Source organism: Zootermopsis nevadensis, unplaced genomic scaffold (genome assembly GCF_977971745.1).
Source record: "Zootermopsis nevadensis isolate Lab colony 2312 unplaced genomic scaffold, Znev_1.0 Znev_ptg000050l, whole genome shotgun sequence".
Lineage (NCBI taxonomy): Eukaryota > Metazoa > Arthropoda > Insecta > Blattodea > Termopsidae > Zootermopsis > Zootermopsis nevadensis.
In genome coordinates, this window is record NW_028259182.1 from 2,313,271 (window position 1) to 2,335,683 (window position 22,413).

General features: G+C 37.7%; 2 protein-coding genes and 1 long non-coding RNA gene across 5 annotated transcripts in view; 1 reads left to right on the top strand and 2 right to left on the bottom strand.

Annotated features, from left to right (window-relative positions):
• didum (dilute class unconventional myosin) overlaps nucleotides 1-22,413 on the bottom strand; it is a 62,065-nt gene that overhangs the window by 33,240 nt on the left and 6,412 nt on the right. Inside the window, exons 1-8 of one of the 3 annotated variants that reach the window (XM_087360964.1) lie at nucleotides 10,710-11,392; nucleotides 7,993-8,097; nucleotides 7,013-7,181; nucleotides 5,101-5,245; nucleotides 4,157-4,313; nucleotides 2,331-2,550; nucleotides 1,159-1,400; nucleotides 321-452 (exon numbers count right to left, since the gene is read on the bottom strand). In XM_087360964.1, coding sequence (XP_087217090.1) covers nucleotides 321-452; nucleotides 1,159-1,400; nucleotides 2,331-2,550; nucleotides 4,157-4,313; nucleotides 5,101-5,245; nucleotides 7,013-7,181; nucleotides 7,993-8,097; nucleotides 10,710-10,871 — 1,332 coding nt within the window. In that variant the 5' untranslated portion in view covers nucleotides 10,872-11,392. Of the gene's footprint in view, nucleotides 1-320; nucleotides 453-1,158; nucleotides 1,401-2,330; nucleotides 2,551-4,156; nucleotides 4,314-4,529; nucleotides 4,656-5,100; nucleotides 5,246-7,012; nucleotides 7,182-7,992; nucleotides 8,098-10,709; nucleotides 11,393-22,413 lie in introns of those variants that run through there. The other 2 variants (XM_022067776.2, XM_087360965.1) reach the window with 2 other exon arrangements.
• LOC110831597 (DC-STAMP domain-containing protein 2) overlaps nucleotides 4,735-22,413 on the top strand; it is a 44,688-nt gene continuing 27,009 nt past the window's right edge. Inside the window, exons 1-2 of the mRNA XM_087360972.1 lie at nucleotides 4,735-4,793; nucleotides 6,479-6,597. The gene's annotated coding sequence lies outside the window, so the exon portion shown is untranslated. The remainder of the gene's footprint in view (nucleotides 4,794-6,478; nucleotides 6,598-22,413) is intronic.
• Nucleotides 17,479-21,287, bottom strand: LOC147871524 (uncharacterized). Its single transcript, XR_015538726.1, has 2 exons — nucleotides 20,992-21,287; nucleotides 17,479-17,917 (listed from the first exon to the last, which is right to left on the bottom strand). It is a non-coding gene; the product is annotated as an uncharacterized LOC147871524 (long non-coding RNA).

The window sequence follows — 22,413 nt, forward strand, 5'->3', positions numbered from 1 at the left end:
TGTCTTCTGGGATGCTGCACCACGTTGTCTGGTAGAAATATACCAACATTTCAGAGGTGCTTGCTGCCTCCATCATCAGGGCACTCATCATCTTGATGATGGAGGCAGTGAGCACCTTCGAAGTGTCAGAAGACTCCCACCAGAGAGCACAGTGAAAACATCCAAGAAGACAGTCATCTTCATATTTGCCAACTTGAAAACTTAAAATCTTGCATGTGTATAAATTCAACAGTAAAGAAAAACACACAGAAGTAAAGAAGTATTTTTTTGCTACACACAAATCTCAAAATTCACTGTCATTCCAGGAATATCAGCATCACCTCTGTAACTGTCATTGGCTTGAAGAACACCTCACGCATGCTGACAATCTTCCTGTGACATAGCCAACTCCTCATCTCACTCGCATCCAGCTGCAGCAGTTCCGCCAGTAGTAGCAGGTGCTTGTCATTTGCCTGAAATATGCAAAAGTGTTTCTGTAACACAATCCAGTTCAGAAACTTTTACAGAATAACCTATTCTGAATAAGGATAAACATCTCAGTCAAGTGAAAACAGGAAATGACGGCTGTCTGCTGTATCGCCTACCATCAATGTAACTACATAATACTAAACGCATAAAATTGTATATCTACCTACTGCTTCATATGCAAGTGGCAGATAGTCAATATACTTTATTCAGGGTGACTGAAGAGTACATAAAATAAATTATTAATGATTTACCAACTTCAGAAGTATTGCGAGGATAATAAACTTTGGGAAGTAGCAGACTCATATCTCAACCTGGATACTGTCTGTCATGATAACATGCAGGCGAGACATTCAGACAATGTTGATTCAAGTCACCTTCTGCTGCATCCAGTAAGTATGTTAAATAAAAGGACATTCACTGCAAATCTAAAAATTCTAGCAATAACTTCTTGCTTCTCGTCCCAGTAATATTTTGCATAAGCTGTACCACCGTATAATTTTTCAGATACAGAGGGAGAAAAGAAATGGAAATGTACCACAGCTACAAAGTCTGAGAACAACCTAATATTAAGTAGAACTCAGAGAAAATTTTGAGATTTATCTAATTATAAATGTAACTCACAAGAAAACCTTATAAATACCTAAACACACAAGTAAGTCTTTTATATATCTAATTCTCAGAGGAACTCACCGGAATTGCACTGCCTTCGCTATCCCCGCCACCTCCGACTCCTTCCGTAATGGCGTCCATAATTGTCACGTTACCCAGATGCAAGATGGCTGCCAGAACTTTAAACATATCAGCTTGTTCTCTTTGGCTAAAGCCTAGCAATGACAGGGCCATTGTAGTTTCTTCAAATGCTTCGGCGTCATTCACACCATCTATCGTTGGGTTTGCACCTTGGTTCAAGTAGTGAAAATTATCTTGGTGACCTATAAATTAAATACCACTTCTTTTGTTTATTCCTCTTATTTTATAATAAAAATAGCTCATGGTGCCATCACACTGCGTGCATATCCCCTAGTAGCTCATAAACCAAGTGACCGAGTTAAATTAAATTTGGTGTGATTGAATGGCATCTTCATTCTTATTAATTTCTGATAATCAATAACGTCAACACGGCAGATGTACGGACTTCAGTGCTTGAAGCAAAACTGGCATTGTTTAAAGTTTTTTATTTGTAGTGTTCTGTCTGACGACAGGTCCATATGAACAGGATCCTTCCATCCTTTTCTCGGACTGGGGCCTGTTCATATACGTTCTTGGCAGATGATCCAGAAGTGGTTTGCCATTGCCTTCTTCTGTGTGTGAATGGAGTAATTGTTGGGATGCCACGGAGGAAAACTCCGTGTTGCCTAGACCACGGCCTTGCCCAACACAAGTTATAAATTCGGGCACCGCCGGGAATCGAACCCGAGACCCCAGGATTACAAGGCCAGCGTTCTGACCGCTAGGACACTGAAATTTTGATAATCATCAAAAGACATAAAACTTTTGTTAAGGCCCTTTTTGCGCATAATTCAAGATAATAACATACAAAAAAAATACAAATCTGCATTTACTTTTCTCAGAGAAAAAACTGAAGAACCACAGTGACTGGGCACGTAAATAAAACCTGGTACTGAGATCACAGACGTAGTTACAAATTTTTTATGAAACATTTCTGTGTGTGCTAAAAAATAGAAAAAAACATGTTGGCAGTGCAAACCTGTGCAGATATGCAAAAAAACATTTCAATTGTAAAGTAACCCTTGCACTGATAATGATAGTATAACAAACAGCTTTAGAATATTAGCTTTCGCACTGGAGACTATTCTACACGTCCCTAGTCAGTCTGCGTGCAATAATGAAACAACACCTACTAAGATGAAGTTCTGGTAACAAATCTCTGGCTGCACAGAGCTGATAGAAGATGTGGTAATTCCGCTCCTCAGCTGCCTGAAATACCACCCTGGATTTCTCCAGAAGGTATGTCCGCATACTGGCACCCTGGATATGAAACTGCTTGTTGAAGTGAATTTCAATAAATTTCCCAAATCGTGAACTGTTGTCATTGCGAGTTGTCTTTGCATTTCCAATTGCCTGTTGAAAAAATATATAACAAATTTCAGAACACATATTTAACCCTAGAAAAATAATTACCTCCAGTTCGATAAATATTAACAGATTGCAGCTTTCCTTTAAAAAATGTATTTTTTTTTAGATTCTCACTCTTTTATTTTATAGAGTTATTTCAGGTTTCAATATAATTTCAAGTAATTTTTATATGTCCATAGATAGCATTTTAATAACAATTCCAAACATCCCCAATTTGCCTGCAAAATAGGTCACAGAGGCAGTGAACATATCTGTAGAGAGAGCTTCTTTAAACAAGTACTATTCCTTCCTCACCCCTTTTTTCCGCATATAATTAGACTAGAAGAATTTTCTTCTCATGTGTTTTAAAAATTTTGTTATGTAAATCTTTGACAACAGTGTATGACTGAAGGAAGCACATTTTGACATTTCATCCTGTCTTACGCAAAAATTATGGGAAAATGCATATTGTCTTTATCCGGGTACGTAAATTCTATCTTTGGTCCTGATCACAACTACTAAAACATATATATGTGTTATGATTCATTAGTACAGTGCAGGATAAACAAATTTATTTCAACAATACTTCACAAATGTTAACAGGCAGTTCCAATGAGACTATTAACATAAAACAAATAAATAATGAATTCACTACAAAATTTTTATTAAAACAGCACCTTATCAGACTACTACAACTTACAGTGTGAGACTAATAACAATCACATGTCATACCATTTGGCTTAATAACATGTAAAATAAAATGCACGTCAGAAAAATAACAAAAATTGAAAAACTGGTAGAAAGAAAATGTAAAAAGTAATGAACGGGAGAAACTGTTCGTATAATTATTATATATTGCAATACCACCCAGATAACTTTATTCAATAAAATAGTTATAACTGAGAAATCCCTAACTTATAACTAGGATAAAATTAACTGAATATGTTAGAACCTTACTACCACCTCCAACCACAAACTTTACATCTCTTATCAACATGAGTAGATTACAAGTGGTTAGGAAAATCACTACCACTTATTCTGGGAATAAAGAAATTAAGTTTTAAATTTTTAAGACTGAAGTTCCATTCATCCCTTCATCAGTCACAACCCTATAAAAATGACAAGAAAAGTACAAAATGGGTACTTGTTGGTTATCGGGGCACAAAACAGGAGAGTCGAATATCTGGACTTGGATTGGACAGAAAAATGTGCATGTGTATCAGTATACCCGTATACTCGGTTGTTGTTATCTGTCAGTTTGTTCGATATTTTTAAAACGATTCTAAAATCTATAAATGAATTTTGGCCTCCGGAGACAGATTTAACAACAATTAACATCTCATGCATATCCAAATAAAATATAATAATTTGTCATTTATTGAAATAAAATATAATAACTTTCAAGTATATGTCATTTATCCACACACACATTAACCTAACCTATTTGTAAAGTGATGTGTCCCGATAACCCACAAGTACCACAAATTTTTAAACTAATTACTGATAGCAACTGAAAATCCTGAAATAATTTGCAATCAGTATACACATATAACATCTGTAACATAATTTGTAAAATGAATATGCAACGGGAAGGTAAATGTTGTCTTTCTACCTCCATAATAGGACTTGAAGCCAGGACTTTTTTTTCAACTTGTGTTTCTGTAGAAGAACCCCCAACTGTAGCGAAGTATCGCATGGCATATTTTGCAGATACAGTTTTACCAGCACCCGATTCTCCTGATACAATAATAGATTGGTCATTTTCTTCTCTGAAAAGAAATAATGAAGTGGTAAACAATTAAAATAAAGTCACAAAATATAAATTCATTAATGTACAGGTAACCCTCGATTTGCGCCGATTCAGAATAATGCCGCTTTTGAAACCAGCAAGTCAAAAAGTGAAGAAAAAAGATATATTTGACCATTATTTATAAAGTTTTACAATGTTTCTCGTACTGATTCTTATAATAAATCGTAATTCTTACATCCCTGATTTTGAATAAAAGTTATAAATACAGTCATCTCTGCAATTACGTATATTTCGTTAACGCGAATTTGCTCCAATGAGATCGATGAATCGGCAAACTAATTTAATCTCTGCGGAGGTACCGGGGTTATTTTTACTACGCGATTTTCGATAGGTCGGCGTCTTACTTGAATGCGACTATCGCGTAACAGCAGAGATGACTGTACAGACCAATCACATGAAAGAATCGCAGTCAATCGCGGGGACCAACGAATTGCCGATTGTAAGTATAAAAAATATATTTTTTAAATTCCATTTATTTTATTTTCGTTACTTCAGAGCTTTAAATGTAATGTCATTATATTACTCGTCAATGTTTGGGTGCTGGGAACGCATGTCATTGACTTCCCATTGATTTACATTATTAAAAGAGTTTCAATTTACACCGGTTCGTCCACGAACGCATCCCCGGCGTAAATCGAGGGATAGCTGTAATACTGCATTACATTAGACTGCCTAGGCAGCTTTAGTATCACACTTCTACTATGAAGCAGACAATATATCAAGAGAAATATGATGGAACACCTTACCGTTCCAGTTTAGTGTAGGCTTCTTCAGCAACAGCGAAGATATGAGGATCAAGATCACCCATGGCCTGCCCTCTGTAGGCCCAAACAGTATCACTACCATAAATTGGCAATTCATCATACGGATTAATGGCAACCAATACAATACCTAAAGACAGAAAATCACATTTGCTTTGCACTGTAAAAGTAAAGTAAAGTAAAGTTTGTCCCACTATACGCCATGTAGGCACTTGGGGGAGAGGAGGTATAGCTCCTCTCTTCCTTGACCTCGGCACTAGATTGGGGTGAGTGGTCAGCATCACGCCCCGGCCGGCTTTACCCCCGGGAAAGGACCCCGGTACCCATTGGACAGGAGGCTGGGTGGGCCCCAGAGCTGGTCTGGACGCAGAGGCTAGAGGAAAAATCCTCTGCCCCCGTCGGAGATCGAACCCCGGTCGTCCAGCCCGTAGTTAGTCACTATACTGACTGAGCTACGCCGGCTCTTTGCTTTGCGCTGTGCAGTTAAGCACTACAAAAAGTTATGTTTGCCTAGGAACAAGACCAGGGAGAAATCTAGAGGGGCAAAATTATTCGATATGTTGGAAGACATTACACACGAAATGTACGCCACATTACTGTAATACTAATCAGGAATTAAAAGGCACAGGAAATAAAACTGATTACACTTGAGTAGGTTACATCACCAAGTTTTAGTGACCTACATTTTACAGATGTTCAATGAGGGCACCATGACTGTCCCATCATTCAATTTCAGTCCAAACATTGTTAAGCGAGTCAAAGGAAACTACAGCTCCTGTGTATCTTATCTTATCCTGCTAGCACATTTTGCCAAAATGGTAACCAACAGCACATAAACAACATCCCCGATGTACCCCCAAAAGAAAAATCAAGGGGAGTAAGGTTAGGGAAACAAGGTGGCCAAACAATTTCTCTGAAAATATGCGATTTAAGAAGTTTGTCACTTCCTTGTGGAAATTTGAAGGCAGTCCAGACTGTTGGAACAGCTTGTTCAAAAACAGGCATCAGGAGTTCCTGTACCTGAGATGCCACTTTTACAATAAATGTAGTGTTTCAGATGAAAAGATTTAAAAATGCAAGTGGCACAAATTATGAACCTGATCATATAACCTACTAAAATGCATTTATTTTCCATTTTTCTGCCTATCAGTTCAAAGACGACGTTACAGTAAAATGGTATATATTTCATGTGCGCATCTGCATATAAGATGACTTCTGGTACATTTCTGATCTCCCCCATGTGCACTACATGCCCTGCCCATCTCATCCTCCTAATAATGTTTGATGAAGAGTACAAATTAAGGAGCCCTTTATTACGCAAAACTTAAGAAACCCACATCACCAAACACTTACATGGTTTCAGAATGCAGATTTACAACTTGGTTTCCTGAAGAGGTAACATCTTAAGCTGGGGGCCACACGACCGTACAAAGAACGTCAGTTGTAACGCACATCGTGACGTCCGTCATAGAATTATGATTTGTAAGTACAGACAATACTATTATTTTTTTCTAAATCCTTTCAAGCTGCCACGGTAATTGTCGCTCTTGTGATGTCCTCACCTACGTCCTTTGCAACGGACGTACTTCGTACGGTCGTGTGGCCCCAGCCTTAGAGGATAATGAGATATGGGACCATTCCCATCAAGGCATATCTTACCCTTAGGTGAAACCTTGATCAATCTACCAATCCAGCATTAATAAACACTGATCACAGAAATTAATTTCTTTTCATATGTGGTTCTTTTCAATAAAAAAGTCCACCAAATTCATAACAATATCTACAGTCTGCAAGCAGTCAAATAATGTCCAACGTGAGACCAAGATAAAGTCTGTAATGTACGAAACTTATTCTACAGTGAGAAACTTACATTAAATACAGCCCAATTATAACTTACCACAGTATGTATATATAGCACTCTGCCTGCAGAATCGTACTTGTAGATTATAAAGCACAGCTGGTTCATGGAGGTATGACAATGATGTGAGATCATTCTCCCCTATCAGGATGTCAGGGTTTCGTAGAGGGGGCAGGTCATCATCTGTTTTTACCTCAAGATCATGTACCTATTAAACACACCAAGGCCCTAAGCACTCACATAAGGGCATGCTACAGGACACATTCAATGAGACTGGACACTGTTAACAGAGTAGGACTTCAGGCTCTCAAAGTGGTAAGAATAAAGATGACTGTCTTCTGGGTTGTAGTGCCATGTAGTCTGGAAGGTCCTTGCTACGTGAAATGTGTTTGAGATACATGAAACAGTCGAGGCAGAACCTTGATCAGAACAGTGAAGAAGGTCTGGATAAGGTGACACCCCAGGAGCCAATAGGAGAGGGGGGCATATCAAAGATTGATCAGAAGGGGAAAAACACACACAACAGAGAGGTTAAAGGAAATTGACTGCCCTGATGATGGAGGCAGCAAGGACCTGTGAAACACAAGTAAACTTACCAGACTACATACAGAAGACAGCTATTTTCATACCATTAACAGAAGATGCACAGATCAATAACATGCTTTATTTGGACATTCAGAAATATCTCAGAAGTAGAATTCAACGTAAACAGAATGAAAAATGGAAGCTGGGCTCATATATGTTGCATCAGCTCACTTCAGCTCACTTGGCAATCTCCACAAGGAAATTCTTAACCAATCACAACATTCCACTGGTTTCCTACCCATCCTATTGATCAAATTTAGCACATACAGTCAGTCAAGAAAACTGTTGAATAGTCAACTTTTGTTCTATGGCGTATAAACATGACCCTTATAGGAGCCTCGTTCTGATAAATGTTCATTTTTACAATAATTAATGTTAACTATTTAGCCACTAATAGTCAAGAATGATCACACTTTAATTCTGATTTAACTTACAGCTCCATCTTCAGATTTTACTTTTATTGTTAATCCCTTGTAGTCTTGGACAACCTCAGCCCCTTCCCACACCCTGTCAGGATGTCGGATCCATACCCGAGCCCCCTGTAACAAACAAAATTAATTATTTAATAGGAAGCACAGAAATGTTAAACAAGGAAGCATCTCTTCCGGAAGCATCTCTTCCCAATGCAAACAGCCAAAATGCAATTTCACAATATCACAGACCTCATTCTCAACATTCAATTAATCACAATAAATGTCAGACACCAAAAACCAGTATTAGTATGTTACAAAATTATTGCACTGGAAACTGTCAATAGCCCAAAGCATAACGACATACACAAAGTCTCAGTATTTTGATAAACAGAGTCCTTCAGATCACCAGCTGTCATTACAACAACAATTTATTATTAACTTCCTTACTAAAATTCTTCCTTGTTATAAAGACAAACATTAAGCCTGCTGTACTTACTCTGCGTCTAAAGAAAAATTCAAGGTCATCAAAAATTATTTGCATAAAGTGCATAAAATGAATGCATAATGCGGTAACTGTGTCTGTCCTTCTGCATGTTTGATTTCCAAAACCACTTCAAGCATTGTGATAAAATTTGGTACTAGGAGTCTACACTAAGAGTTTTCACGACAGTGATAGTCTATGTTACAATGTACAAGCCATAACCTCAACACACTAAATGTTGTCAAGGAACTTAGTTCTTTGCAATAGTAAAATAAAACCCCTACCCCACATGAAGCACAAACCAAACTTCAAAAAATTTTTTACAAGAAAATCACCATATAAAAATTGTGGATATGACAACGCATATGTTGAACAGAGATGTACAACTTTTATTTGAAACATTTTTCAGCGCAGTAAGCATTTTATGAAATACAAGAAAAAATAATTTCTACGAAACGTGCGAAGTCTTAGGTTGGGTTTACGTTAATTTGATCACACATTTGATTGAAAGTAATTTTATTTACACGCAAGTACATGACGACCAAATTCAATCAAGTGTTTATATTCCCTGCAGAAACATGGTCTGATCAAAACTAAGAACTTAATATCAAAGGAGTCAGCTTGGATACAGCATTTATTGAAGTGTTCAGTGCATACATGGAGTTCTGTGTACAAACCATAAGCCTACTTTCCTATTTCAGATTTCCAGTCCTACAAACCTTGTACTGCCAAGATCTTTTTTACACGTAATATCATTTCATGTCAAATGAAGGAACTTTAGTCGCATTATTTTCATCAATATATCTGATTCTAATACAATTTTTCCTGTCTGTTGGGTCTCCTTAGGGAGTGGCATACTCGTACATGACGCTAAGCTTTCCTTACTTTTCCTGCATTCTGATTCACTGAAGTGCCTATAACTCTGGTCCTAATAAAGACAGAGAGCTACTTCTTGTACCAATTGAAAGCTCTTAAGTGGGGCTCTCATTCGCTATGCCACTCACGGCATTTCAAGGCATGTTACTATTTTGGCATTGACCTTTGACCTTAACTTACATACAAATTTGTCGCCAGATTTATGTAGGTTTTCCCACGATACATATGCAAGCAATTCAACACATGCTTGGAAAGTATGATGTTGAGTTATGAAAGCGATAAAAAGCTTACGGTATTACGTTACATTGAATGATTAGACATGATAACTCATGTTGTAAGCTGCACAGATATGCTGCGGGGCATCATGCCTCATCCAACCTTTCACTTCACACCTGATTCCAGTAAAGATAAGTTGTATTTCCTTGTCTGACAAGTTCTGTCATGGTTTTATCAAATTAAAATGTTCATGGTCCTACCACACAGCTGGTCGACTAGGAAAATCCAACATGAGTTATCTTACATTTGTGTCTAGGTATCTGCTATAACAGAACTGAATAAGTTAACTTTAAAGTTGACATTCATTAACAGTTCTATGGTGTCATAATAAATTCCAGAGCAAATTAAGTATTATGTAGTATTTTAGTGTGTCCTTATTCGTGTGAACCTTGTAATAAGCCCTCACTTTAAAAGTACTGTTTAAATTTTAAACAAACTTCAACAATTTATAATGGGTACAGCGATACATTATGAGCCGGGATAGCTCAGTCTGTATAGTGACTAGCTACGGGCTGGACGACTGGGGTTCGATCCCCGACAGGGGCAGAGGATTTTTCCTCTAGCCTCTGCATCCAGACCGGCTCTGGGGCCCACCCAGCCTCCTGTCCAATGGGTACTGGGGTCCTTTCCCAGCGGTAAAGCGCGGCCGGGGCGTGATGCTGACCACCTCACCCCCATCTAGTGCCAAGGTCAATGAAGAGAGGAGCTATACCTCCACTCCCCCCAAGCGCCTACATGGCGTATAGTGGGACAGCTTTACTTTACTTTTTACAGTGATACATTATAAACATACAAACACATTTTGCCATGAAAAAATTCTTTGTGCACTAAAACTTAAAAACATGGCAACAGTACAAAACTATAAGACATGTGAAAACCTTCATACAAAAGACATCATAAGCAGAAATTATATATTATATAAACAAAACCAAGTTCCATAAACCTATGTTGGAAAAAGGAAAACTATAAATATAGATAATTCACTTGTAGTTTTCAAAGTTCTTGTTCTATGATTTCTATGAAAACATTCAAAAATATTACAGAAAATCTAAACTTGGGCAAGAAGCTCACTTTTAGTCCAGCAAAATATGTTTAAAACACTTACACATGTATAGAGGCTACGAAAAGAGGTGGCATTTTGCCACTGCTGAAATCTCCGAGCATAATCTGCAGCCAGCTCCTTTTCCTTTCTGTCTGAATCACTGTGTAAACTGTCTGCAAGACGCTTACCAAGAGGGATATAGTCTCGGAACAACACACGAATCATGGTGATACCAGGAAGCAATTAGGATACAGACCAAAGAAATGTTTCCACAGTTTGCCCCATTCTTATTTTAATTACTCAAATTATAATACTGAACACCACATTCATGATGTTTCCAACATCACAAAACATTATTTCAGAAAGATGTCTTGTTCCTAGAATGGTGTATGACTCTTCTCAGACTAGACGTTCGCCCTGAATTATCCAATCCAGTAGAGACATTTACTATGGCTTCACAGTCAGTTAAGACATGAGTTGCAAACTCATTGATTCTAAACGCAGTTTGGACAAACAGGAAACATGTACACTGGGACACTTATCACTGGTTGGCGGGTAGCGTGACAGTCTAAAAAATATTATCAGCACAAAGGAAAGTTCCACAGTACAAACTATCTACTATAAAAATTTCTGATTCCCCGTCGTCGTCAAACAATTTGTATCCAAACAATTATTACGTCATCAAACAATGTTACGTCATTTGTTTACTCGGCATTGTTGTGTTGGTATACCAACACAACAATGCCGAGTAAACAAATGACGCTTCACAACGACGAGATCAACTACCAAGACAGTCGCATTATCACTGTTCCAGAAGCAGCACATCGCCTCCGAACAGCGACGTAAAGAACTAAAACATCAGAACTATTTAAGAATTGAAGAAAAGTGAAAGAAGACGTTATCAACTATTTGAAGTACCAACACCAACAAGATCTGATACTAATAATAATACTCATTCAAGTCATACTGCTCATTCGATATATTACGATTACGAAAACTGACGTCTCTGTATTTAAATTATATTTAGGCAATAAATACAATGAAAGGAAGAGTGTTAAAACACTTAAGACACTAAACTAACCCCCTGGGGTTAGTTTAGTGTCTTACTCAAGGTTTTAAAACACAACCCCCTTCCTTTCATGGTATGCCGAGTAAACAGATGACGTTTCCTAGGTAACCATTGTTGTCGATTTGTTGATATTGATCTTACACATTTTTGTGACCCGTCTTCGTTAAACTTTTTTGCCGAATGACCCTTTCGTATAGACGTATTTACGTCAAAAACATCACGCTGAAAAACGAAGTATTAAATATCAACGGAAACGGATAGAATAAAGGAGCGCTTTGCTCTAGTAATTTAAAAATTAAAAGACAGCTGTGCTGTACTGTATTTAGAACTGTAACAATACAGTTACATCCACAACACAAACCCAACCTAACATTCAATCTCAGCATCTTCATTAAACTTGAAGTCTCTATTACAGATATTTTAAGAACCACTACAGAGCATGATGGAACATGCCGATCAGTCATGCAACTTGATTCACTGTCTAGAGACCACTGGATGAGTTTACACGGCATGCATGCATTCATTGTATAAACTAGATCATGCAGGCATAATATTATATGTACCCCTATCGGCTGCCATCGTATAGGCAGTTACTTCTACAAATGTACACTCTATCAAACTGTCCTTGAGATTGACAAAAAGAGTTACTGTATTTTGGAAAGAATCATATATGCAGTTAATATAAAAATCACTGACAAGTACCAACAACACACTTATAAGAAAGTAATTCCCCTTAAAACGCCTGGGATGTGTAAAAAAAAGTTTTTCTTCTCTGTAAAATTTGGTCACAATCAAAATATTTAACAATTAAAATTGCAAAACTTGTATTAAGACAGTAGTAATTTTGGATATCAAGAGTAGTATGCATTTTCAGAACACACCATCTCCAACACTAGTAACAAAAACTGTAAGCTATTCCAAGGTACAGGGGGGACAGGTGCTCCGGCTGAATGTCAAATTAGGTACATTCTGAACAAAAATCAGATGCTTAGTTCTGTGCCAAAGCAGTTTGGTTTGGAATATTAAAAATGCTTCCAGAAAAGCATCATAAAACAATAATTTAATCCTTTGTACAGTCTTGATATGTAGTAACATTTGTAGGCCACTAGATTACACCAAAGTCTACTCCACATAGCCCATCTCTGCAACAAAAGTCAGTTTCTTACAGAACTAACTCGATGAAGCTGAGTCTTTCTTAGATAGTTGACAGTACGCTCAGCTAGTCAAGAAATTCCCGGCCTTTTACAAAACCCAACGGATTACCACGTTCATAAATGCTCACCAGTACTTCCAGTACTGAACCAGACATACCCAATCCACACCTATCAAGCTTATAACCAACATCCATTTTAATAATATCATCCCATCTACAGCGAGGTCTAACATGTTGTCTCTCTCCTCCATGCAGTTCTCATCTCTCCCATATGTGCTGCATGCCCACCCACTTCAGCTTCCTTGTTTTGATAATTCAAAATAATATATGGTGAAAAGTACGAATTTTGGGGCTCCTCATTATGCAATTTTCAACGGCCTCCTGTAACTTCATTTCTTTTGGATCTAAAAATATTCTAAGCGCCATCATGTGTGTTATTCCCTCAACGTGTGGGGCCAAGTTTCATACAAAACAAAAGAAAAAATTATCCAGCCAACGTCTCGCTTGTAAGTCTCCAGGGTCCCCGCTTAAACATTACGCGTCGAACTGTTACTAGCATCCCGCGAGCACGCCGACATCACTCGCTTGGGTGCTGTGCAACCAGTGCGCACGTCATATGCGACCCAAGCATTACACGTCCACCGTTCATGCGCATACAACCTCGCAGTATACAAGTGACGCCACTACGGTCGTGTAGCGCACCGCAGCGCGACCTTGTGACTGAAGTTGGAAGCAGCGACAACGCTCATTGCTTTCGCTACTCTTCGCGTCGCGACCACACCAACGGAAACTTTAATTTCCTAAATCTTTATGACACCGGTACCGTGGGAAGACCAAAAATTAAGGCTGTCACAACAGAATGTATATATCAACAATGAGTTGAATAACGTTTCACATAAACTGAGAATCAACAGTAAGTACAATGAATTCATTCAAGGCCCTTCAATCTTTGAACGACATGATGCAGCCTAGAAAAATATCACGAAATATTCCAGTTACATTAATGTGACAAAGAACATGAGTGACTATAAGTATTACATGATGAAATTATGAGCATAGAGGAAAGCCAGCAACATTTTCAGGTAATGCTCCTTCTATGATACTGGATCCTGAACCAGTAACTACATCTTGCCAGCCAAGAAAACATTCAAGTCCGCAACAGCAAAATCAACATACCAACATTAGAGGAAAAGGAAATGGAATGGGTCTTTAAGCAACAGGTTGATAATGATGATGTAAATTTCTTCCAAACTCTAATACCATACTTGAAAATGTTACCTCCATATAAAAAAATCTGTTTGAGGTCCCAATTTCAAAATATGTTCGCAAATGAGGTTAATACCATTGAAAACAATTAATTTCTTCCTATGGCTTCATCTTTAGACTTCCAACCTAAAACAGATCTCAAGACAATACACAATCACGTGATCTGATGTGGAAGGCTTTTATGTCAGTCACTTCAAATATCCCAACTCATATTGCTCCTTAGACAACTTTCCACACATTGATCTAAAACAGCTTGCTGATAAGTCTTAAATATGGCACAAGTGATGCTGGCCAAGCAGCATCACTCTTGACCACCTGATGAGGACCTCGACTCTTTGACAGACCTTGAATACTCATCTCTCTTTTCCATAAATGTTACATGTATTCTACTTAATCAGTATAAATTAGTGCAGTCTGTTTATTCTGTTATTTTATTATCTTGTACTGATGGATGTTGAATTGGGAGGCATGTGCAAAGACATTAAGGAGGAAAGGTTACCAAAGAAGACTATGAAATGGCAACCAAAAGAGAGAAGGAAGAGAGGAAGACTGAGACCAGGATGGAACGACAGAATTATAAGAACCATGATAGAGTGGAAACTACCTCCGAAAGGATGGGAAAATAGAGAAGAATGGAAGAAAATATTAGGCACCGGAAGACCGAAGTAACGGTCAAGAAACGGAAGAAGAAGAAGTTTACCACTTTACAAAAACAACTCCACTTAAGTCATCCAGATAATATCACTGCAGCTGCTGAACTACATTTGATGACATCCGGCCATATGAGGCATAGGTCTGCGTGCTATTCCTTGCAAATATGTTTTCAGTGATGACGACATATAAATCAAACAGCAGCAAGTGATAGAAGTCAATGGTCTGGACCACCCACATTGATGAAGCTGTTAAAGCCATCATCCATAAGCATTTTGATAAAACATGTCTCCTTCATACAACATTTTATTCATACTAATCAGCTGAAACTGTAATACGTAGACAAAACCTGCTCATGTCCTTAAAGACCGGTCTATATCATAAATCCTGTCCACTGCTGAACACCATATTTCACATTCAATGCAGCAGATAGTATTCTTGTTTGCAGAGACAATTTTATATATAACATTAAATTTCACTCTGTACAATACAAGTATACTTCTACCACAATTTGCATACAAATTTGAAAAGTATTATTTTTGGACTAACTCCCACACACAAAGTCCTTGAGTATACGATAGTCACTCAAGTAATTTCCCACCTTTTAAGGTGGGAATTACTTGATATTTGAGCAACCCAAAGGCTCATTAACACAGTCATCATTTTAGGACAATGAAATCAAATGTAAAATTCCTTCTCAGTTTTATGCAAACTCCTACTACATAATTATAATATTAAATTCCTCACACTAAACTGTCTTTACTGAAGATATACTTTTGTGATTTTGCCTCTTACACACAACATATACAAGCATACCATAATGAATAATTTACTATAATAATGTCCACCTTGAGATAAAATATTACTTTCACACCCAGCAGAATACTAAGGCTGAAGTATGCAGGAAAAGGTTCTTTGAGAATGGCCAGTGACTGTCCTGAGATAAACACAACCAGTTTGACTAGACTTCTGCCCTTGTATTAGGATTATCGGTTTCAAGCCACAGTCGTCAGGCATAAATTGGCAGCGTATCACAACTCATGCATGAAATTTCTATCAATCTGCATCAAATGTCATCAGTAGATAGGATGTCATTGTGGTGGAAACTTGTTTTCTTGGGACCTGGCCAAGATGTACAATGAAGGGTACATGAAATCAACACGCCCACCAGGAGAGTAACAAATTACCACAGTACACAGCATACCTGAATCCAATCAGAAAATACCCACTGAAACAATATGGTTATATGTAAGATTTGAGATTTTCACAGCGGTGAGTACGAAGATTTCTGTCTTCTGGGTTGTTGCGCTGTGTAGTCTGTCGACGGATGAATTGCCCTGATGATGGAGGGAGTATGACCTCTGAAACGTTGGTTAACATCGACCAGACTACACAGCGCAATAACCCAGAAGACAGAAATCTTCATACTCATCGCCCTGATGACGGAGGAAGTATGACCTCTGAAACGTTGGTTAACATCGACCAGACTACACAGCGCAACAACCCAGAAGACAGAAATCTTCATACTCATCGCCCTGATGACGGAGGCAGTATGACCTCTGAAACGTTGGTAAACATCGACCAGACTACACAGCGCAACAACCCAGAAGACAGAAATCTTCATACTCATCGCCCTGATGACGGAGGCAGTATGACCTCTGAAACGTTGGTTAACATCGACCAGACTACACAGCGCAACAACCCAGAAGACAGAAATCTTCATACCCATCGCCCTGATGACGGAGGCAGTATGACCTCAGAAACGTTGGTAAACATCGACCAGACTACACAGCGCAACAACCCAGAAGACAGAAATCTTCATACCCATCGCCCTGATGACGGAGGCAGTATGACCTCTGAAACGTTGGTTAACATCGACCAGACTACACAGCGCAACAACCCAGAAGACAGAAATCTTAATATGGTTACAGCTTGAACGGTCTCAACTGTTTTAATTTTTTTAATAACGGATCCCACAATTCCACTTCGGAAGTGGATTTATGTCCAAGTTATTCTGTGTTGTGTTGTTTTGTACTGACACAGGCCTTGTGACGTGCTTTTCCCATCCACGGACCCATATCAAATATTCACTTTTTTCAGAATTTTAAGATTTTCCGTGGTATCCCTCCACCACAGTCCTAAGTTAACAGTGGTAATGATTATTTGTCTCAAACACACAAAACTCTAAATTAAAGAAACAAAGCTGAGAACACAAAAAGACACAAGAGCTAAGAAATAATTAGAACGAAAGTTAAGCTAATGAACCAAAGCAGATAAATAGGGACACTGGCACAAATATAATGCATAAAATAAAGAATCAAAGATAGAGAACAAAGACCGAGTGAAACTGAGCCGAAAGGAAACAGTGATACTGAAAGAAGGGAAAGAAAGAGAGAGAGTGACTGAATAGACTAGAAAAGGAGAAGTGAAAAAAAAAACTTGCAAGAGCGAATGCAACAGAGAACATGTATAATGTAGGATTTTGAGGTTTTCATGGCAGAGAGTTTGAAGATTGCTGTAGTCTGGGTTGCGGTACTGCGTAGTGATCATAATTACTCTAATGACGGAGGCAGCAAGGGACCTCCGAAACGTAAAACTTCTACCAGACTACATTGTGCTACATCCCAGAAGAATGTACCATGAATGTTAAATGTAAATATTTGTTCTTTTAATAAAATGCACATTGAAAAGAATTATATGTAAACCACTTGGTATTTATTACAGACCAATTGCATTGTTCTATGATACTGTTATGTCCTGTACAACATACATTTTCTAGGAAATAAGACAAATTACTACAGGATAAAACCTTTTACACCTCTTTACATATGCGGTCATGGTATTTTCCACAAAAGTAATTTCTATGTAAATTAGGTTATTTTGAATTCATGAAACTTCTCAAGAGACTACTTAACATAAATTTAATTGATTTATCCATGGTACTTGGTCTGATATATACTAATACATTGCTTCTTACATAAAAGTCATTAGACTAATGTCTACGCTGACTTTTACAAAACTGTCCACATTTTCTATTACTATTTACTTCATGTCTTTACATCACTGCATACGAAAGGTTTAGGTGAATTATGGAGCGGTAATATGTATAGCAGGCGGTAGACTACGATCATACTGAAAATGGAAGAAAGTAGTAAGAGTAAAATGTGTGTCATTTCAAAACAAGAGACAGATATTCCAAATTCACGATCTGCCCCCTCATCACCTGGAGAAAATTATTTTTATAGGTGTCGCAGAAATCTTAAAGTTTCTGCAGAGTACGTAAATACAGTACAAACAGGAAATTGACATTCAGACACTTTTTCATTTACTGTTTATACATGGTTTAGTATCAAATAAGGAAATGATGGCAAAAAAGAAATTAGCCATAAAATCTTTGCAAAAAACTAAAAAACCAAATCAACTGTAAATAGCAGTTAAATCTACAGAGCAACTTTCTACAGTAATGTGGTTTTTAGAGTATGTATGCAAACGTGCGTGTTCTACTGCCCTAGTGCAGCAACCCCTTCTCGTTTCCCACCACCTGCCAAGCAGGGGAAAGTATTGATCTATTTGCTGTCTCTTTCTGATTCCCCTTGTACATTATGCATTCCTCGCTTGTCATGAATGCTCCCATTTCCCTCTATATTCTGACAGAACAACTACAGAACATAAACAAGATTCATGAATGCCCTAAAGATAATGAAAACAAATAATAAAGAAAAAAAACATAAGTAGTCTCAAAGACTGTATACAAAGTTTGGCCTCTCCAATACTTGCATCACATGTATAAAATAAATACATGATTGGCAGATCATATCTGTATATTTAATCTCTGAAACTGTTGTACTGATATACATAAAATTTGTTATCTGATATTTACCCTAAAAGTTGTCATACAAATTAATTTTGGTTTGTATTGGCCCTATATAATCCTTACTTTACATGAGACTCAAACTATAAATTGTCTCAAGAGTGTATGACCATTTTTGTATGGCCTAAAGTACAGATTTTATTAAAATCTACATTTATTGAAACATTTTTATAAGGAAAACATAGTTTCTGACTATGCAGCTATCAATACAGATCTGTATCTGCAGTGTATGAACATGAAGCAAATAATTCAAAAAATTAAAATGTTTCCGATACTAGCAAATTCCCTAAGATATAAAAAAATTATCGAAAAAATTCAAAAACAAGTTCAATTTTTTTTTAATTTCAAAAAATTTCTCTGAAATATAAAACCTTTCAAAGTTATATAAACAAATTTTGAAAAGTTCCAAAAATGTTCACAATTTCTCTAAAATTTAAACATTTCAAATATTTTTGAAAATTTTCAAAATTGGCAAAATATGTCGAAGACAAAAATTTTCGAAAAATTTTAAAAAATTACAATAACTTCCAAATTCGACTAATTTTCGAAAATTTTCATACGAGTCACATAGGCAAGCGTTAGGGTAGGTTAGGTTAGGTATCATGATGTAAGCCAAACACGTCTTGCTGTACTCAAAATCACATAAAATGTCGAGGACGCCTCTCCATGTCAGTTAATTTGTCCTAATGACTCTTACACAACAATAACTTTTTTATTTATTCCTTTTCCTCTCTCTTTGGCTACACTGTGCCAGCCAACCTACATCATTATCTTGCTAAAACACATCAACTGATATCATGCCAACTTACGTACAAGCTATCCACAATGGTTGATGTACTGCGGGAATTTCGTAAAAAATAAACTAGTTAAAACAGCTTTACTTTCTCTTTTGATGCTGCAAAATAAACCACATGTTAGTTAATGCTAGTTCAGTCATCATTTTTTCACTGTAACTTTATCGGAGTTCATAGCAAATTTCACACTTTGCTTCCTAGCTACTGAAAAAAATTTCTTTTAATTTTTTATGGGGTCTCTAAAGTGTAACACACATTTGGGGCAGAGCACATCGAAATCTGTAAGTGGTGATGAAAGTACAGCAACATTTAATAGTTGATCGTCAGGCAACCTAATTTTCTGTATTACACCATTATCTACAATCTGTCGACAGCACAGGCAAGTCAGTTACTTATCTGCTCATCAAGTTTATCTAACACAAACACTGCTGCAAGAATGAGTCGACTCAATCCCACGGGTTACGAGCCACTATGACTAACAACCTGAAAGTAATCTTTGCACAATGACACACTCACAGATCCAGTTTAGTTACTAGAACCGTAAAAAATTACTTTAACATGTAAATGAAATAAGCTATTCAAACATAAAAGTTTGGTGAATATCTCAAATGTTCTGATAAAATCTTGTGGATTTGTCGGTCCACGTTGCTGCAAAACAGGCTTGTTATATATTAATTCTGGTGTTTACCTTCACATTCAGTGACGATGGTCATGAAACGAAAGGATGCTCTTATGCGTTTCTTGAGCAAACTGCTTAAAATTAATACAGAATGGAGAGGCGTCTATCCGTACACACTCTACGTTCCGTTCCTCCTCTGAGCCTTATGAACAGATTTCGATGAAATTTGGGAACTTCTACATCCCACAGTCTTTGTAAAAATGTAAAAAAAACTGGCTTGTAAACATTTATTTCCACATTTCAAAATCTGATTTAAAATTGTAACATTTCAGGTTCTCAAGGCCATTAATATGAAGATTACTGTCTCCTGGGTTATTGCGCCGTGTACTCTGGTAGAAGTTTACCGACGTTTCAGAGGTTCTTGCTCCCTCCATCATAGCCCTATTGACGGAGCCAGCAAGCACCTATGAATCATCGGTAAACTAGCATACTACACGAAGCAACAACCCAGGAGAAAGCCATCTTTGATTTAAGATTAAAGGTATAAAATGTTCAAGTGCATCTCAGTGCAGCCCTATATTTTACGGGTTGTATGAGAAGAATAACAGGAACGAAAAATAGTTTCTTGTAACACAACTAATATAACATTTACAAACATTCACTGTTTTTCGCGTGAAAATAAAACACGTAAAATAAATAAGCCCTAACACCACCGGCAATTCAACTATTATTTCTGTAAGGACTGGCGACAATGAAAGTAAACTTCACTAAACGTCAAGTGTATCGATTCCATTTGCAGTGTCTCACCGCACGAAGTATTCAACTTCTTAACTGCTTTTTCCAATTTTCTACATAAGCAAATATTTTAAATCGCGGATATAATAAACCAACCTTCCTCCACAAAATATATTAGTTAACCTACGAGGAGATTTATGTGGAAGGCCTGCAAGGGTCTTCGATTTCACCACGGGAACATGTCTCATCAAACGCCTTCAAAGAAATCAACGAGTTCGAAGTCCAGCGATCAAGGAGGCCATAAATCGATCCTCATCCCTACGATCCATTAACAACCGAATGCAATGGCCGCTGACTGGCAACGCGCGACCTTCGTTATGTGAAAGGCACAAAGTCGTACTGGTACCACAAGCACTATCTGGTGACTGGTGATACAATGTCCAGCAGCAGCAGCAGATAAACGTCATAAGGGTAATGACAGCATTTACGGGAATTTCCGCCGACACAACAAGAATGTGCCGTGTCTGATGTTAGGTGTTCTTCAGTTCTCCGGGCAACTGCCGTTGAAGTATTTTAAAACAGCGACGACAGCCTCCTTTCACATTCTTTCCAGACTTTCAATACATCATCGTAATATTTCGGTACCGTGTAACGGATGTGATAGAAAAGGAGTCGTTAAACCGAGACTCTCACAGCAGGTCTTTAAGGTACAATAAACCTCACTTCCTCGCGAAAAAAAAAGTCCTGGAAAGCACGGACAGATTTGCCGTTCCCAAATTCAAAGAACTGATTCCAGTTCGATGCCGTAACTGTCGTTCTCAACGACACACGAAGAAAGGAATTAATTCCGGACTTGCATTGCAAAAACATTTAAACCCCTTAAAGCCCAACGGTACCTATATATACCACCTGCTTCAATAATCAATAACTCTGCACTTTTCAATTATAGATTTCGAATGATTCTCACTGTAAACAGTGTTTACTTCGTGAGATTAGAGGTTTTCACAGCGGTGAGTATGAAGATTTCTGTCTTCTGGGTTGTTGTGTCGTGTGGTATGGTAGATGTTTACCAATGTTTCGGAGGTAATTACTGCCTCCGTCATCAGGGCGATGAATGTGCCAAATGGGTGGAGGAGGCCAGGTTTATAGGAACAGGACAGTGAATGGGGTGGACCGTCCGTAGCCACTGGAGGCAGTATGACCTCCAAAATGTTGGTAAACATCTACCAGACTGCACAGCGCAACAACCCAGAAGACAGAAATCTTCAGTGTGGTTACTTCCTTTATCAGCATTAAAAAGTTGAGCTATGTAACGATGTAGAGTTGTGTTTTCTTTGCGATAAGACTGAATCCTTACACATTCTTCAAACGAGCTTCAGCTTCAAAGTTTCTGTCTCTACCTTCATCCGAAACACTAGCATCTACCTCCCATAGCAATCAACCATAAGTATGAAGACGCCTGTAGAGACCCTAGAAACTTGCAAGTACTACACGCCTATTTACATTGTGTTGTTCTTCGGGAACAATCTTATCTCCCTGCTGCTCAGATCAGACCTTCGTCCTTACTATTATACAGTCACATGTGGATGAATTGGTTTAACAAGAATAA